The sequence below is a fragment of the Pelmatolapia mariae genome, linkage group LG7, assembly GCF_036321145.2.
Source record: "Pelmatolapia mariae isolate MD_Pm_ZW linkage group LG7, Pm_UMD_F_2, whole genome shotgun sequence".
Taxonomy (NCBI): domain Eukaryota; kingdom Metazoa; phylum Chordata; class Actinopteri; order Cichliformes; family Cichlidae; genus Pelmatolapia; species Pelmatolapia mariae.
In genome coordinates, this window is record NC_086233.1 from 5,901,050 (window position 1) to 5,915,106 (window position 14,057).

The following is a 14,057-nucleotide window of genomic DNA, read 5'->3' on the forward strand; positions in this document are numbered from 1 at the left end:
AAAGTTGTCCAACACTGCTCTTATTATGTTCCAGGCTCAGCTTGTGTGTGTCATGCTTTCTGTTTACAGCCGTTCTGGCCGATGGGTACGGGTTGTGCACGGGGTTTTTTGGCTGCCTTTGACACTGCATGGATGGTGAAGGGCTGGGCAAAAGGAAAGAGCCCACTGGAGATCCTGGCTGAGAGGTGTGTGAGCATGTTCATGGATTCAAGGGGTCAATTACTTTCAAACGGGATTATGTCTTCTAATAATGCCTGAGGTGGTTTGTTTCCACATGAATGCACTTTTTAAGTCATAGATTACTCTGGGTTCCTTTTAAAAGCTGTTCTTTCTTAAGTCTGATAGTTAAATCTCTTTCTTTCTACTCCAGGGAGAGCATTTACCGTCTTCTGCCCCAGACCACCCCAGAGAACATCAGTAAAAACTTTGAACAGTACTCCATTGACCCTGCTACCCGCTACCCCAACCTAAACTCCAGCTGTGTGCGCCCACATCAGGTGAGTCCTGTACTCAACAGTGTACCTGTAAAGAAAGAAGGAAAGAAGTTGCCTTCTATAATTAACAGAAATACTGGATTGAAATCTCTACTTGTCTACCTCATTATAAACTAGAATGTTAGGGGATCATTTCCACATTAATATGGTAGATGTCACATAAATAAACCAGTGTTTTAAGAGATTTAGATGTTTCAGTTATTCTCCATAAGGCATCGACAACGAGCTCAAACTTGTTCTGAACAAATTCTCTACAAATTCTGCAGTGTGAGATCAAATCTCTACTGCTGCTGGTGTTTTGACGCCAACCAACTACACCCTCAGTGAGAGCTGCGTTTGTAGCTTTACATCGATAATATTCAGCTCTGCAAATAAGGGCATTGGGGAAACTGAATATGCTGACTTGAAACATGCAATTAAATCGCATTTGCCATCACAAATTCTGATGATTCAGCACTATGGTGCAGCTGAGAGGGGTCATCAAGGAGTAACTGCTACGATTCTGAATATGAAAATATGGGGACTGTCTGGTGAAATCTCGAAGGGTGGAATCTGACATCCCTACATTGATCAAATAAGCTTATGTGGCTGTTTCATTGCATTAACAAAAAAATAAGTAGCCATCAACCTCTTCAGACCAGTCGTCACACAAATATTCCTGGATTTGTCTTTTGTTTTTCGTCTTCATAGCCATTGGACAATCACAGCCAATCAGATTCAAAAGATCAAAACAGGAAATGGGAAAACATCTCTCCAAGTATTGATTCTCATGACACTGGAAGACTGCAGACTCTGAAAACTCCAACAGGGATGTTCTGAATGTTTTTTGTGCAGTCAACACAATCATGTAATCTTTCCACTGAATGTGGAAATAAACGCGTGCCAAGTACATTTTGTTGCAACAGAAACCTTCCTGGTGGTTGTGGCCAGTATCATATATTGCAGTTCAAATGCCATGTACCAATGTAACATTTAAAGAAAAAAATATACAAATTTTAGTTGACAGCCTACAGTTTCTATCTGCACATCCCTAGAACCTATATTTCATTAGGTCTCCTCTCTCATCTCCTGATTTTTGTACTTCCAGGTGCGTCACCTGTTCATTGATGGCCATCAGGGACCAGGTCGGATGGAAAGAGGAGGACCAGCACATCGATCAGTCAACCTGTCCAGGAAAGGTAGATGTTCCTCCAAGCTACAAAGTGCACTCCAACCATCAAACATGAATAATGGATTTAATTATAATCGTGTCAAGTTGTAACCAATGGTAACATCAAAGAACCTCAACGTTATAGTGCATTTCAGAAAAAGACAGTTGATGATAATCGAGCTCTCCGCGTCGTGTTCTTGGACCTTTGCACTTTGAGAGCATTTGATGCATCTGGACAGACCCAGCATGTCGAACAGCTTCATTTTCTGCTGTGTGAGAGTCTTTAATAGTCACAAATTGGAGATTACAGTCCCAGCCAATCTACTTTGTTCATGGAGCTATAACAAAGAGCAGATTGTAGATGTGCCTAATATGTAGCGGCATAAAGGATTGCTGCCAACTGCTCAGGTGGGACTTAATTAGTCTGTAAAAGCTCCCAGTCTTCTTTTAATAGTAATCTGATCATTCTGACTCATCAGTAAGACTGGATGCATCTGCAGCCTCATTAACACTGCATGAAAGCTTTCTTTGAAACATCAAATTGAGAAGCTCATACAAGGTTTCCAAAAACATCTCAGCACCAGTTGGCAATGTCATCTAATACCTCAAAAAAAGAGTCTGAATAAATTCCTCAGATTGGTTCACAGAAGGAAGGCCGCTGACATCATACTGAATGCTTGCTCAGCCCTCCTGAGGGGAAACTTTAACTCCATCTCAGTCACAGGCTCGACACGCCTCATTGCAGACAATACAGGTGGATAACATTACACCTGCACGAGGGTCCAACATGAGGCCTCTTTCAGGCATGAGCTGACCTGATATGATCTGGAAGAGCAGACGCATACAGTGTAGGGCTTTGCATTTAAATTTGCTCAATTTACTAATATTAGTACTTTATCTAGGTTATGTTGCATGTAGTCGTACTTTTCAGAGGCACTATGGAAGTATCTGTTCTAAAACTTGGGAGGCAGGGGTAATCAAACATTGCATTTGTAAATAAAAAAAACAGGTAAATATTAACAATTTTAATAGTGTTCATGTCTCCTGCCCCCATAAACATGCACTCTGAGACGGCCTCCCTGTAATAATATGATGGCAGTATTGGAGCACAGGATTAACTGGAGAGCTAAAAAAATGGAGTTGGTAAAGAGCTGTGATTATCCTGGGAATATTATACTAATTAGGACTAGGGTTTTGCAATAGAGCCTCAAAATTATATTGTATTATTTCAAAGGAAATGTGTAATACTTTTGAGAATGTAGGAAAAATGGATTGAATCTGTAATAAATAAAAGCTGTGCTGCAGGCTGCACCAAAATTAAGAGCAGTGAGCTTCTGTAAATCTGTCGCCACAGAGTGCCAGCAACATATTATATAGCAATAGTAGTGACACAGCATAAGTCAAGCCCAAACGTAGCCAAGGCAGTGTTTTTCCCAGAAAAAGTGCTTAACACTTTAGTTTAACAACAGCTAAATCAAGTTCAGCTCTTCAGGAGCTGCACAATAAATGTTTTCCACAGGTTGCTCTTCCTGTGGAGTTTAACTAACTAGTGCTCAAGAATGGAGAACTGGCTGTTGTTATCTTATTATCATATGAAGGATTCATGACCTGATTGTACTCGGTGTTTGTTGAAACCGGTCCGTTTCCGCCTTTAGCAGGAACGGTTTTCTTGCATTTTTGTTTTCTTTTAAGTTGTCATCCGAGGCTGACAAGCAGCTCTCGCTGCATGGGCTTGTCTTGTTATTTGTGCTAGGAAGGAAAATGCATGACGTATGACATGACATATTAGTATCACATGCTTTTTATCGTGTAAAATCATAAATAATTCTCACTAACGCTGTGCTATTTCATAAGTTTGTTTAAAATCATGCACTGAAGAGGACACTGGTGTTTTCTCAGAAGCAGGGGATTGCATTGATACCCCACTGCTCCCAGTCCCACTACCTATAGTGTTTTTGCAGAAAGAGTACTGGGACCCATTGGACACTCTAATTCCTTCTCTTGTTTGTGTTGCTAACTGTCTTGAGTTTACGGTCATGATTTAAAGCACGTCCTTGTTTGAGTGTTGCAGATCAAAGTGCTCTGGCCTGAATATCTGCTCTGCTGCCAGTGTTATTCTGCTTCAGGCCTGGGAGGTCGTTCAGGTTTTGCAAGTTCAAACCAACCCGTACTTTATTAACGTGCCATAGTGTCAACACTGTCTGAGGAAAATTTCCAGCCTTGAGGAAATAATGGTGACCATGAAAATGCCCCTTCCTGTGATGCTGCATGCATCGTGCTGACAGACTGTTTCTCTCTGTAGAGTCTGAGGTCCATCCTGGCCGCCTGCTGAACTGGTGTCAGAGGCAAACTCATGGGTACAAGGGAGTCAATGTCACCAACCTCACGTCTTCCTGGAGGAATGGCCTGGCCCTCTGTGCTCTCATCCATCGGCAGAAGCCTGAGCTCATGTAAGAAGATCTAAAGCACGCTAACAGGAAACACTTGCACTAATGCTCATGATAATTCAGGCGATGATTTTTGCTTCTCATACTCATGCTCCGTCAACAGCTTCAAGAGCAAGGTTTGGTTTAGACTAGCTTAGTAATGGAGCCATATGATTGCTGAGAGTGTGCAAATTTAAAACAAACAAAAGAAACCTTTCAGAGCCATGTCTCTTTGGTTCTCTCCTCAGTTACAGTTTAATTGACTTTTCTTGTGCAATGCTCAATTTTTAAATTGCATGCAAAGTCACCGGCAATTCCTTGATCCAGAACCACTGACTTTTGTTTGATTTCTTGCTCACATATGAAAAACGGTTTTATTGGCTCTTTCAGTTGCATGTAAACTGTCACAGTGATGGGTTGTAATGACATCAGCACTCTGAAAATTGTGACACGCGTCACCTGCATGGCTGTCTTAGCGCTGAGCTGTTGATTCCACACATACATCAATTTCCACGTGCAGAGATGTTGACATGTTCGCACAGTTGGTGAATTTTTTCATGCCTCTAACTTTCACCAGTGAAACAAGCCATCTCATCACATGCAGTGCACGTTAACTCTTTATTGAACAGCAGACTTAAGACTTATTTTGTCATTTTGACTTTAAAAGGAAAAATAAATCCTCATCTTTCAGGAAGCACATCATTTTCTCTCTAGCACAAAGGCTAACTGAGTTGCCTTCATTTAAACCAGGGGTCTCGAACTATTAATTGCTTGATTTCCTGCTGTATTGGAGCCGTCAGCACTCACTGGAATGCCCTCAAATGGTCAGCAAGCATAGACTGCTTTATGTATGCTGTCATGAAGCCTCAAGCTGTCACCATCTTGGCTTATTGAAATTGTTGTGAACACGGTGCAGATCTGTATTCTGGCTAATGACTTATATTTTTATTTGTCATATTTTCCTTTAGAACAAAGCTGAATAAAAACAACTAGTTTAAGGCTAATGTGTGAAGCATTTACGGGACACCTGTAAAATCTAGAAGCTAAATAAATGGCTTGAGTTAGCCTCCACAAATGGCTCTATCTCTAGATTATTGTTTTCAGTATATGGAATATGTATGAAGAAACCTCCTGAGCGTATACACACATCTCCTAACCTCACCTTCATCTCCTTTTCCATTTCAGTGATTATGACTCTCTGAACGAGGAGGACGTGGCGGGGAACAATCAGCTGGCGTTTGATGTGGCTGAGCGAGAGTTTGGCATCCAACCGGTGACGACAGGAAAGGAGATGGCTGCAGATTCTCAACCTGATAAGCTGCTCATGGTCCTGTACCTTTCCAAGTTCTACGAGGCCTTCAGGAACTCGCCAGCAAACAAAGGTCAGCTTCTTCCTCACAGAACCACAAATAGATTAAGCTGGTTTTTTTTTCTTACATGAATTTTTAAATTCAATCATGAACAACCCAATGTTGTTGGGTTTTTTTTGTTTTTTTAAAGTTAGTCTTCATCGTATCTTTAAATGTAAATTTCTTGGACTGGAAACGGTAGCCCCAAAACCTGACCTCCCGACCCCAGTTTAGGAACAGGAAATGATCATTTAACATTTAACCGTGTTATTGATCTAACCCTGAACACACAGACGGGGAAGCAGTCGAGGCAGTTATCCATTTGCCAAAAAATGTGAAATGCTGTATGTAACCCAAAAAAGCTGTGAAAACAAGGCTCTCCATTCACTTTATTTCTCTTAAAGGGCAAAACGATACTTGAGAAAATATCCTCACATGGATCACATCAAGATCCTTCAAGTGTTTTGGTTGGTAGACAATGATGGAGGATGCTGCTTACTGCTGCTGTGGACACATTTTCATTGTCTTTTTAAATTGTGGAGAAGTCCCTCTGCTAAATTATAGTCCCAGCTGAGTCTTCTACATGAGCTAAAGTTACATGTTACACAACTGTGGTTGAGTTGGTCCCTGCCAGAGACCTGAGTGGTATGCGAGCTATGTCTGTGGAAGCCATATCCAGTCGCTTGGTGTAACTCTGGAGGCCTTCAGGTCCAGCACCACTGCGAGCTGCAGCCTCAGCCATGTTTTACCTAACGCACTTTAATGTTGGTGTTTGCAGACTTCTGCTGTCACCACTGAACTCAAAGGATGGAAAAATGACTGACTTTCAGTTTATTTGGTGGGAATTTAGGATATTTAAGTGCATGACTTTAGTTATATTTAGTCTTTACACTGGGCCCCTTTGTGCTGCTGAATAGCCTTGGGTTATTTTGGAAAGATGCATTATTGGTTTTTACTCCTGCTCTTTTTTTTATTTGGAGTCTAAGGATGAACCCTGGTCTAATTATTCAAGTCCACTGCTCCCCAGCAGACTTGGCCTTATCTAAGTTTAGACTTTTCTAAGTTTAAACAGGACTTGTTTCCAGTCCCATGTTTTTATTCTTGGACTCAAAAAAATAGCTTTACATCAAAATAATTCACATTTATCTGAAATTAGGCCATGCTGCTGCCCCTTAGCTTAAAAAAAAAAAGTTGTTCCCATTTTTTGACTTCTAAGTGGGTTCTGCAAACAGCAGATTTGAGCAGTAGGTGGGCAGGATTTCTGTATTCATAGCCAACACAGCGAGCCTGAGATGGCCTTATAAAGAATATTGCACTTAGTGGCATCAAACAGAACCCAAAGTAGAAACAAATAGTGAGGGATGTAAACATGTAGAGTAGTGTTAGACTCTAAATGTGAAGCAAGCTCTTTGGGCATCAGCTTTGTGGAAAAGGCCTTCAGGCAGTTGATAAAAGTTGCTGAATACTGATCTCCGCCCACCTCCCCTACGCTAATGTTACATGGTACTCAAACAATTCCACAATAGCAAAGATGGTGCTTAAAGTGTGACTTCCTGGGGTTTTAATGGTTTTTAGGCTTTTTTTTTTTTTTTTTTTCAAGATGACTGGATCATGCAGGAGGTGCCAAAGAGTTCTGTGCACAGTTCTGTGTTCTGTGCCGTCCTGGCATACAGAGGAGTCTGTGGTTGAAGATGTTCAGGTCCCATGTCTTTGAAACAAGCTTAAATCATCATCCCTCCTCCGCCGTGCTTGACAGTTAGAGTGAGGTGTTTTTGCTGACATGCTGTCCAGTGCGTTGTCTAATTATGGGAGGACCGCTGTTGGTGGGGACTGCTGTTTCAGCAGGGTAGTGTGTCTGCATCAATTTATTTTTCCCCTAGGTTGTCAGGACCCAAAAAGTCCCATTAAAGCTGCTCTGAAAACAAGTGATCAGTGATTTTTACTCCACCTGTCAGTGGTGGTTGTTCATGTAAAGGGAGCTTTTGTGTCCTTCTCTCCCACTGCCTTGTATGTGACGCATACAGTTTTTTGTTTTTTTGGTTTTTTTCCATTACTCAAATCAACAAGTGTTGCACTTGCAAACAAATCCACCTCTAAAATGGGAATTTTACTGTTTCCAGCAAGCCTTGTAATAACATTTGATCTTAATAGTAATTTTACATTTTCTTGAACTGTTTTAGCAGAATTTCCTAAAAAGATTAGATAACTTGTATGTAAACTGTATTGTGCTTGTTTTCCAGTTTCCAGAGAAGGAGATGAAAATGGTGAAGATTATCAATCTAAAACCAACCACAAGGCGCTAAACCTGCCTCAGCCCAGAAAGAGGATTCCCAGGGTAAAGAGAAAAACTGATTCTTGCATTTTGCTGCTTTTTGTGTGATATTGATTTGATCTGAACGTTTCTGCTGCTCAACAGTAGTCATAAAAATGAGATTAGAGATCAGGTAACAGTAAAGGTCAAAGTAGTGTTTGTAATGCGTGTGTTATCCAACCATGAATCTTAGCTGTTAGTGTGCATAGGATTTATGAGTGCCGGAGGAAAAAGGCGTATTAGTGTAGAGCATCTGTTGTGATAAATAGGTTTGCTTTGTATTTAATACTCCTTTAGGTTTGCAAGTTTTGGCTTATTAACAGTACAACAGCCTTTTATTTTGAAATTTCCCACACGTTTGCCTCTTTTAAAGGCTTTTTTTTTTTTTTTTTTTTTTGTCTGTCCCATTTGGTTCTTTAGCCGTCAGAATTGTTGTCTGAAGACCAACAAGGATACCAAATGGATTTATTTTGCCAAATGGATCATCATGGCATTGCCGTATTGGTCCATTTGATCAACTTTTGTTGTTATTATTTGTTTTATTTTCAGTAGTTACAGATGAGACAGACATGATTGGGGGATAGGAAAGGGAGAAAGAAAGAGAGGAAGGAAAAGAAAAACAGAAGGGAAGAGGGACAGTGAGAAAGGGCACTTACAAAGACAAAGAGAAAAAAAAAATCTCCTGGATCACCTGTTGAGAGAAAAAGAAGAGAAAACAAGCAAAAAAAAAAACAAAGCAACATACTAAACGCAACACCATCATGTTAATCTAGGTAAGTGTAAACAGCAATAAATACTAAATATTGAATGTTGTTGTGCAGCACAGACAGCGCACAATGTGCTTTGAAGTAGCAGCTAAGAAAGGTGTAGTTTATGTCTACGAACAGTGAACACCCGTGTGCACACCCGTGTGGATCAGCGCGCTTGTATACAGAAGGTTTCCCCATGTAACGGTCTGCTAGAGGGTGTGGAGGGCCATAGCCCCGTCCCCCAGGGCATGAAGCAGGCATGGAGGAGATCCAGGCTCCAGACATCCAGGGACCCCAGAGTGCGAGAGCCCAAGGAGTACCACCGGAGGGGCATCCGTGCCACCCTCCTGGGAAGGGCTGAGGAGATCCCCAGACAAGGGGTCACCCAGTAGCCACGGAGCAGAAGCCAGAGGGGGCTGCACTGGTGCGCCCGCCGGCTCTGCCGGCAGCCAGTTGTGCCAGAGTGAACCGAGCTGCAGGCCCCGAGGCCGGAGGTTCGAGGGCCCCCTTTGCCCCGGAAGAGGCCTGACCGAGCGACAGGCACCAGGCCCCGCCAAGTAGCCACCGGGAGTGAGCTGGTGTATACCTGAGCGCCCAGCCCCGGACACCAAGAACCACCAATGCACCGAGGCTTTTTTTTTTTTGGTTTGTTTGTTTTTGTTTTTACGAATGAAAGTAAGATTCACTTTGTATATGTTTATTGTGTCGTCTGATGCTGCAGGATGACAAGAAACTGGAGGAAGATTCTGATAACAAGAAACGGCGAAAGGGCAACCACTACCTCACAGAGGTAGGTTCTTCTTTGAAATAGCTTCATTCTTCCAAGCAATGTGAGTAATGCTTTGTGATTCACTTTTTGCTTTTCAAATTGATCTCACTTTCTCTTTCTCCTGTGTGTGCCAGTTGTCCTGTCACAGTGCTCCCCCTGCTGGTGAGGATGGGGAACAACGGGAGAACAAAGTCCGCTCCATGGCAACTCAGCTGCTGGCCAAATTTGAGGAGAACTCCGCAACAGTAAAGGCTCGAGCAAAGGTGAGAGTTTGTCATGAAAAGGAGCTGCTTTGGTATTTATTTCCTCATCCTCCCTCTGCTTTAACTTCCTCTGCTGAGCAGTCTGTGTTGCCTGTGGGGTTTCTGCCTTTCTGAATATGTAAAGGGTCTTAAAGGTTGTTAATTTACTTGGGATTTGCCTGCCTGGATGTGTTGCAGAACAGTCGGCTGTCGTTGTATCTGTCTGTAATCTTTTAGCTTTGACGGAGAACATGATGCAGTTTTAAACTGGTTAAAGAATGCTGTTTGCAGGTTTATTTGATGGTACACCAGAAGGAAAAAGTGTCTGTCTCAATACTGTCTCAAGTATTTTCTGTGAGTGTATTTCACTTAAATTCAATAATACTGTCTTATGGTAAACGTGGTATATTGATATTATGAGACTTCCTTTCTCATGATGGAGCATTTACATCCAAATCTTGGTCAGTCTGACAAATCTATTTTTTGCTTTTACTTTGGAGAATTGATTTAATGCCTGTATCTTCCTCATGCATTTGTTTTTACTTGCTGTCCTCATATCACAAACTGGCTTCTTTGCAAAGTAACCCTTTCATGCTCTGCACACCCTTTTCTCACTCTTTACTTTCCTTTTTATTTTCCTTTCCACGCCTCCGTCTGATCAGGACCCATCAGATCCATCCTATTCTCCTGCTCAGTCTCCTCCAACTTCCCCACTTCCTTCATCAGATGAGGAGGATGAGGAAGATGGGGAAGTGGAGAGAGAAAATCCCCGTTTTGCAAAGCCCAAAGATGACACTCCTCTTCCTCCTAGTCTGCTTCCCACTCGCCCCAAGTGGCAGGTAGGCTTGCCTCTGAGCGCCTCTGAACCTCTTCCATTATGTCATGTAGCATCTGTGCATAATCCATTTCCTCTTGCCTTTGACCCAGCCTTCCATCTACCTTCAGTTGCTTGAGAATCCCGCTACTTTCCTCTCCTCCCCCGAATTCTCTCACACTCGGAGCGCCTGCAGTCGGTCTCCATCGCCCCCACGCTCAAAGAGCCCGTTAAGTCCTCCTCGCTCACTGAGCCCTGACACTCCTGAACATTACTACCCAGAACGCACCTCTCCAGACCTCTCGACCATTCGTCTTTCTCCCTCTCCTCAGTCTGCTCTGGGTGCTGGGCAGTCCTCTGAGAGATCAGGGGGGGTTATGCGGCAGGTGAATGTCATACCAGTTCTTTACAGTATTTATTTATTTTGAATCCGTTCCAACTTTGACCGCCACCTGCTGTTCCTTTAGAGTAAAGACCAGAGACTGTCTGCTAGAGACTTTTCCAGGAGGAGTATAAAAGAGAGAGCTAGCCTCCTCTCCTCCATGTTTCCAGGCTCGAGCAGATCACCCTCAGCAGCTCCTCTTTGTCTACCACAGGTTGTGTATTATACACACTATTGGCATGAAAATGTTCATTCTTTAATCATTTTACTGCTGCATGTTCATGATGGCTTTGAAAAATTCTAAATTGGGACTAATGCATGTTTGAGATGTACAGCTGGCTGCTTTTCTGCTCTTTGACAAAATGACATCATCTGAGAGTTTTGGACAGTTTGCAGTTTTTGTTTTTGATACTTAGAAGTCCTGCAAAACAACAACTTTCAGTATAATTCCCAGCAGTGATTCTAAGATGGTAAACGTTACACCGCTCCTCTTCACTTTAGAGTTTGATAACCTTTAATGATCTTGTTTCTGCGCTTTCATCATTTTATTCTACTCAGCCTAATATTTCTGACTCCTCTTCTTTAGGTGGAATCATCCATTTCCTCTCCTCCTTCCTTGTCAACACCTCCTCTTGTTCTGTCTATACCTAAGAGCTCCACCGTCTACCCTGTGGTCCACCCTGTCCCTGACCCCACAGCCCAGGCTGGTTTCTCCTCTGTCCCACTTTGCACTCCTGGACACAAGGACAAGACACACACTCCCTCTTCCACTCCCTCACCTTCCACTGACTCTGAAAAAACACAGGAAATCTGTTCACTTCATCCTGATTCCTCTGCACCCAACAGCGAAACATCTGCTGCTCTTTCCTTGCCTTGCTTTGGGACCCAAAAGAGCTCCTCTCCGCTCTCGGACGCTGGCTGTGAACATGAACAGAGCGGCTCGTCAGGCCTCGAAGCCTCTCTGCTGCACGAGCAGAATTATGAGAACATGCGTGAGAGTTCAGAGAACGATGTGGAAAATGAGCAGGAGAAGGTTCACAAAACTGTGACAGTTGATGATAGTAACGTAGCTGAAAATAATCACACGAAGGTAACAGAGTCATTGTGCACGTCGATGGCCTGCATGAAGACCGCTTGGTAGTCTGTACTGCTTATCTAACAAAATATAAATGTAACGCTGCCTGAGCTGCATGAGCTTTAAACCTTCTGCAAAGTAACCCATTTCTGTTCCTGCATGAGTTTCCATTGTTGTATTAACTTGTGAATGTCACAGAAGAAAACTAACAGCTCTAACATACTTCAACATTCAGTATACAGCAACAAATTACAATGTTAATAAAAATTAAATTTCACAGTATTCTTTTGCAAAAATTAAAGTCTCCTCTTTTTTTTTTTTTTTCTTTATTGTGAACCTACAAATATTATTTTTGGAAGTCTAATTCATAACAAACTAATTATACTAGCTATCTCCCCAATGGATAAAGAAAAATGGAAACATTTCATGAGAATGTAAAAGATATTCTGTTAAAATTAAAGTGCTTTGTTAAGGTTATTAACCTTAAACCTGCTTATTAAGTAAAAATGTTGCCTTCCAATTAATTTATTTAATAAAAGCTTGTTTTATAAACTGACTTTACGACCAAGAACTATAACCCCCCCATGCTCGTTGTTTTTCCTCTTGTATTCACATTCGCATGTGTTCAATAACACATTTATTCTTTATGAAATGAAACAAGCTGTTGCTCATTCTGCTGCTCATTTAGCACTTGGAGAGGTCTGGTCCTGAGAACCTCAGGAGAATCGTTCCAAAGTCACTCGCTCGCTCCATAAGTTGTCCGACTGGGGCTCCTCGTTACAGCAAAGAGGTACCAAGCAGTGCCTCAGTCTGAATACAGTGTGATACCACTTAATACAAATCATCCATTTTCAGCCTTTTCCTTCTGCCCTCTTGATAATTCCTGTCTGATTCCCAATCTTTCCTTCTTTTTCCCTTTTTCCCCTTCTCGTCTTTTTGTCCTCCCGTCCTCTTCACCTGTCATTAATGTTAGCGTACAGTTGGAAAGGTATCATCAGCCATAGATGCTAAAGCTCAGATACTGGCCATCCTCTATGAAACAGACCACAGGCCCAGTGCTCCACTGGTAAGATGCATGTGGATCTAGCCCCGGGTCTTTTTTTTGTCTGTCTTGCCGGGGTTCATTTAAAACTGCAGCTTGCGTTCAATTTAATAGTATTTCATCGCAGCAAACACAACTCCAGATACTAATATTCATGAACTGATGGGAAATGTGTAAGATGCATTTTGGGTGATGTAGGCAGGTTGTCCTCTCTGGTTCTGGTACAGGACCTAGAACCTTTATGACAACTAAACAAATAATAAAATGTTAAATTGGTGAAGTTCTCTTTAAAAGCATCTTTTATAACTAACAAAAAATGACTGTACTTGGTTCCCTGCTTTGACACATACCAGGCCTGGAGCAGGTCTAAATGTCCATGAATCTTCTGCTCTTTTTACAGTCCTGTAATATCGCCTGAGAGTAAGTATGCAGACTGTTCCTGTGAACTGGAAGTGGTTGTTTTATTTTTTTATTCTTGTTATTGACTCTTGCACAAAATTATACTTTGTGTCCCTAAAAACTTTCATATACTGCTTCAGCAACTTTACAGCTCTCAAGAACAACACTTTCTGTGATTGTGACCAGCTTTGCAGCTTTGACAGTTTCTTCATGCTGCAATCTGGCTGTTTGCTCCTGATATGTGTGTTTTTGTTTGGGGGGGTTTTTTTCTTCCCCTCCTCAGGTGTCTCTTGGAAGAAAACGGTCCTAAAAGCTTGTCTGAAAGATGCTTTCAAAAACCTAACCCTATGCTGGCCTTCTTCCTTTCAGTGTGTGGTGCGTAAGGACTTCCCTCCCGGGCTGGGCGGCAGCGACATCTGCCACTTCTGCTCCAAGCGGGTGTACGTGATGGAGAGACTCAGCGCCGAGGGCTACTTCTTCCACCGAGAGTGTTTCCGCTGCGACGCCTGCAACTGCACCCTCCGCCTGGGAGGACACACATTTGACTCACAGGAGGGTACGTTGCATTTGGTGGACTTGCCTTTAAAACCTGTAGGAGACGTCTCTTCAAAAGATTTTTTTTTTCTGCTTTCTATACAGCTAAATTCTACTGCAAGCTGCATTATGCACAGCGCCTGTACAGCAATAACCCAGGAAGAGTTAGAAGGAGAATGGTAAGGAACCCAACACCCAACATTTTACTTATTACAAAGTAAATGTTAATTACACAATGTAACATCTATATGCAATATCACTGTTCAGTTCTATTAGCTAGCTTTTAGAAAAGATCTTGTTTTATGGCACAAAGGAAATGTT

General features: G+C 42.2%; 1 protein-coding gene across 3 annotated transcripts in view; it reads left to right on the top strand.

Moving 5' to 3' along the window:
- Positions 1-14,057, top strand: part of mical2b (microtubule associated monooxygenase, calponin and LIM domain containing 2b) — an 81,691-nt gene that overhangs the window by 48,582 nt on the left and 19,052 nt on the right. For 2 of the 3 annotated variants that reach the window (XM_063477674.2, XM_063477675.1), the window contains exons 9-18: positions 70-185; positions 371-497; positions 1,582-1,672; positions 3,947-4,094; positions 5,256-5,452; positions 7,660-7,754; positions 9,201-9,269; positions 9,383-9,511; positions 13,572-13,758; positions 13,842-13,915. In XM_063477674.2, coding sequence (XP_063333744.1) covers positions 70-185; positions 371-497; positions 1,582-1,672; positions 3,947-4,094; positions 5,256-5,452; positions 7,660-7,754; positions 9,201-9,269; positions 9,383-9,511; positions 13,572-13,758; positions 13,842-13,915 — 1,233 coding nt within the window. Of the gene's footprint in view, positions 1-69; positions 186-370; positions 498-1,581; positions 1,673-3,946; positions 4,095-5,255; positions 5,453-7,659; positions 7,755-9,200; positions 9,270-9,382; positions 9,512-11,272; positions 11,969-13,571; positions 13,759-13,841; positions 13,916-14,057 lie in introns of those variants that run through there. The other variant, XM_063477676.1, reaches the window with a different exon arrangement.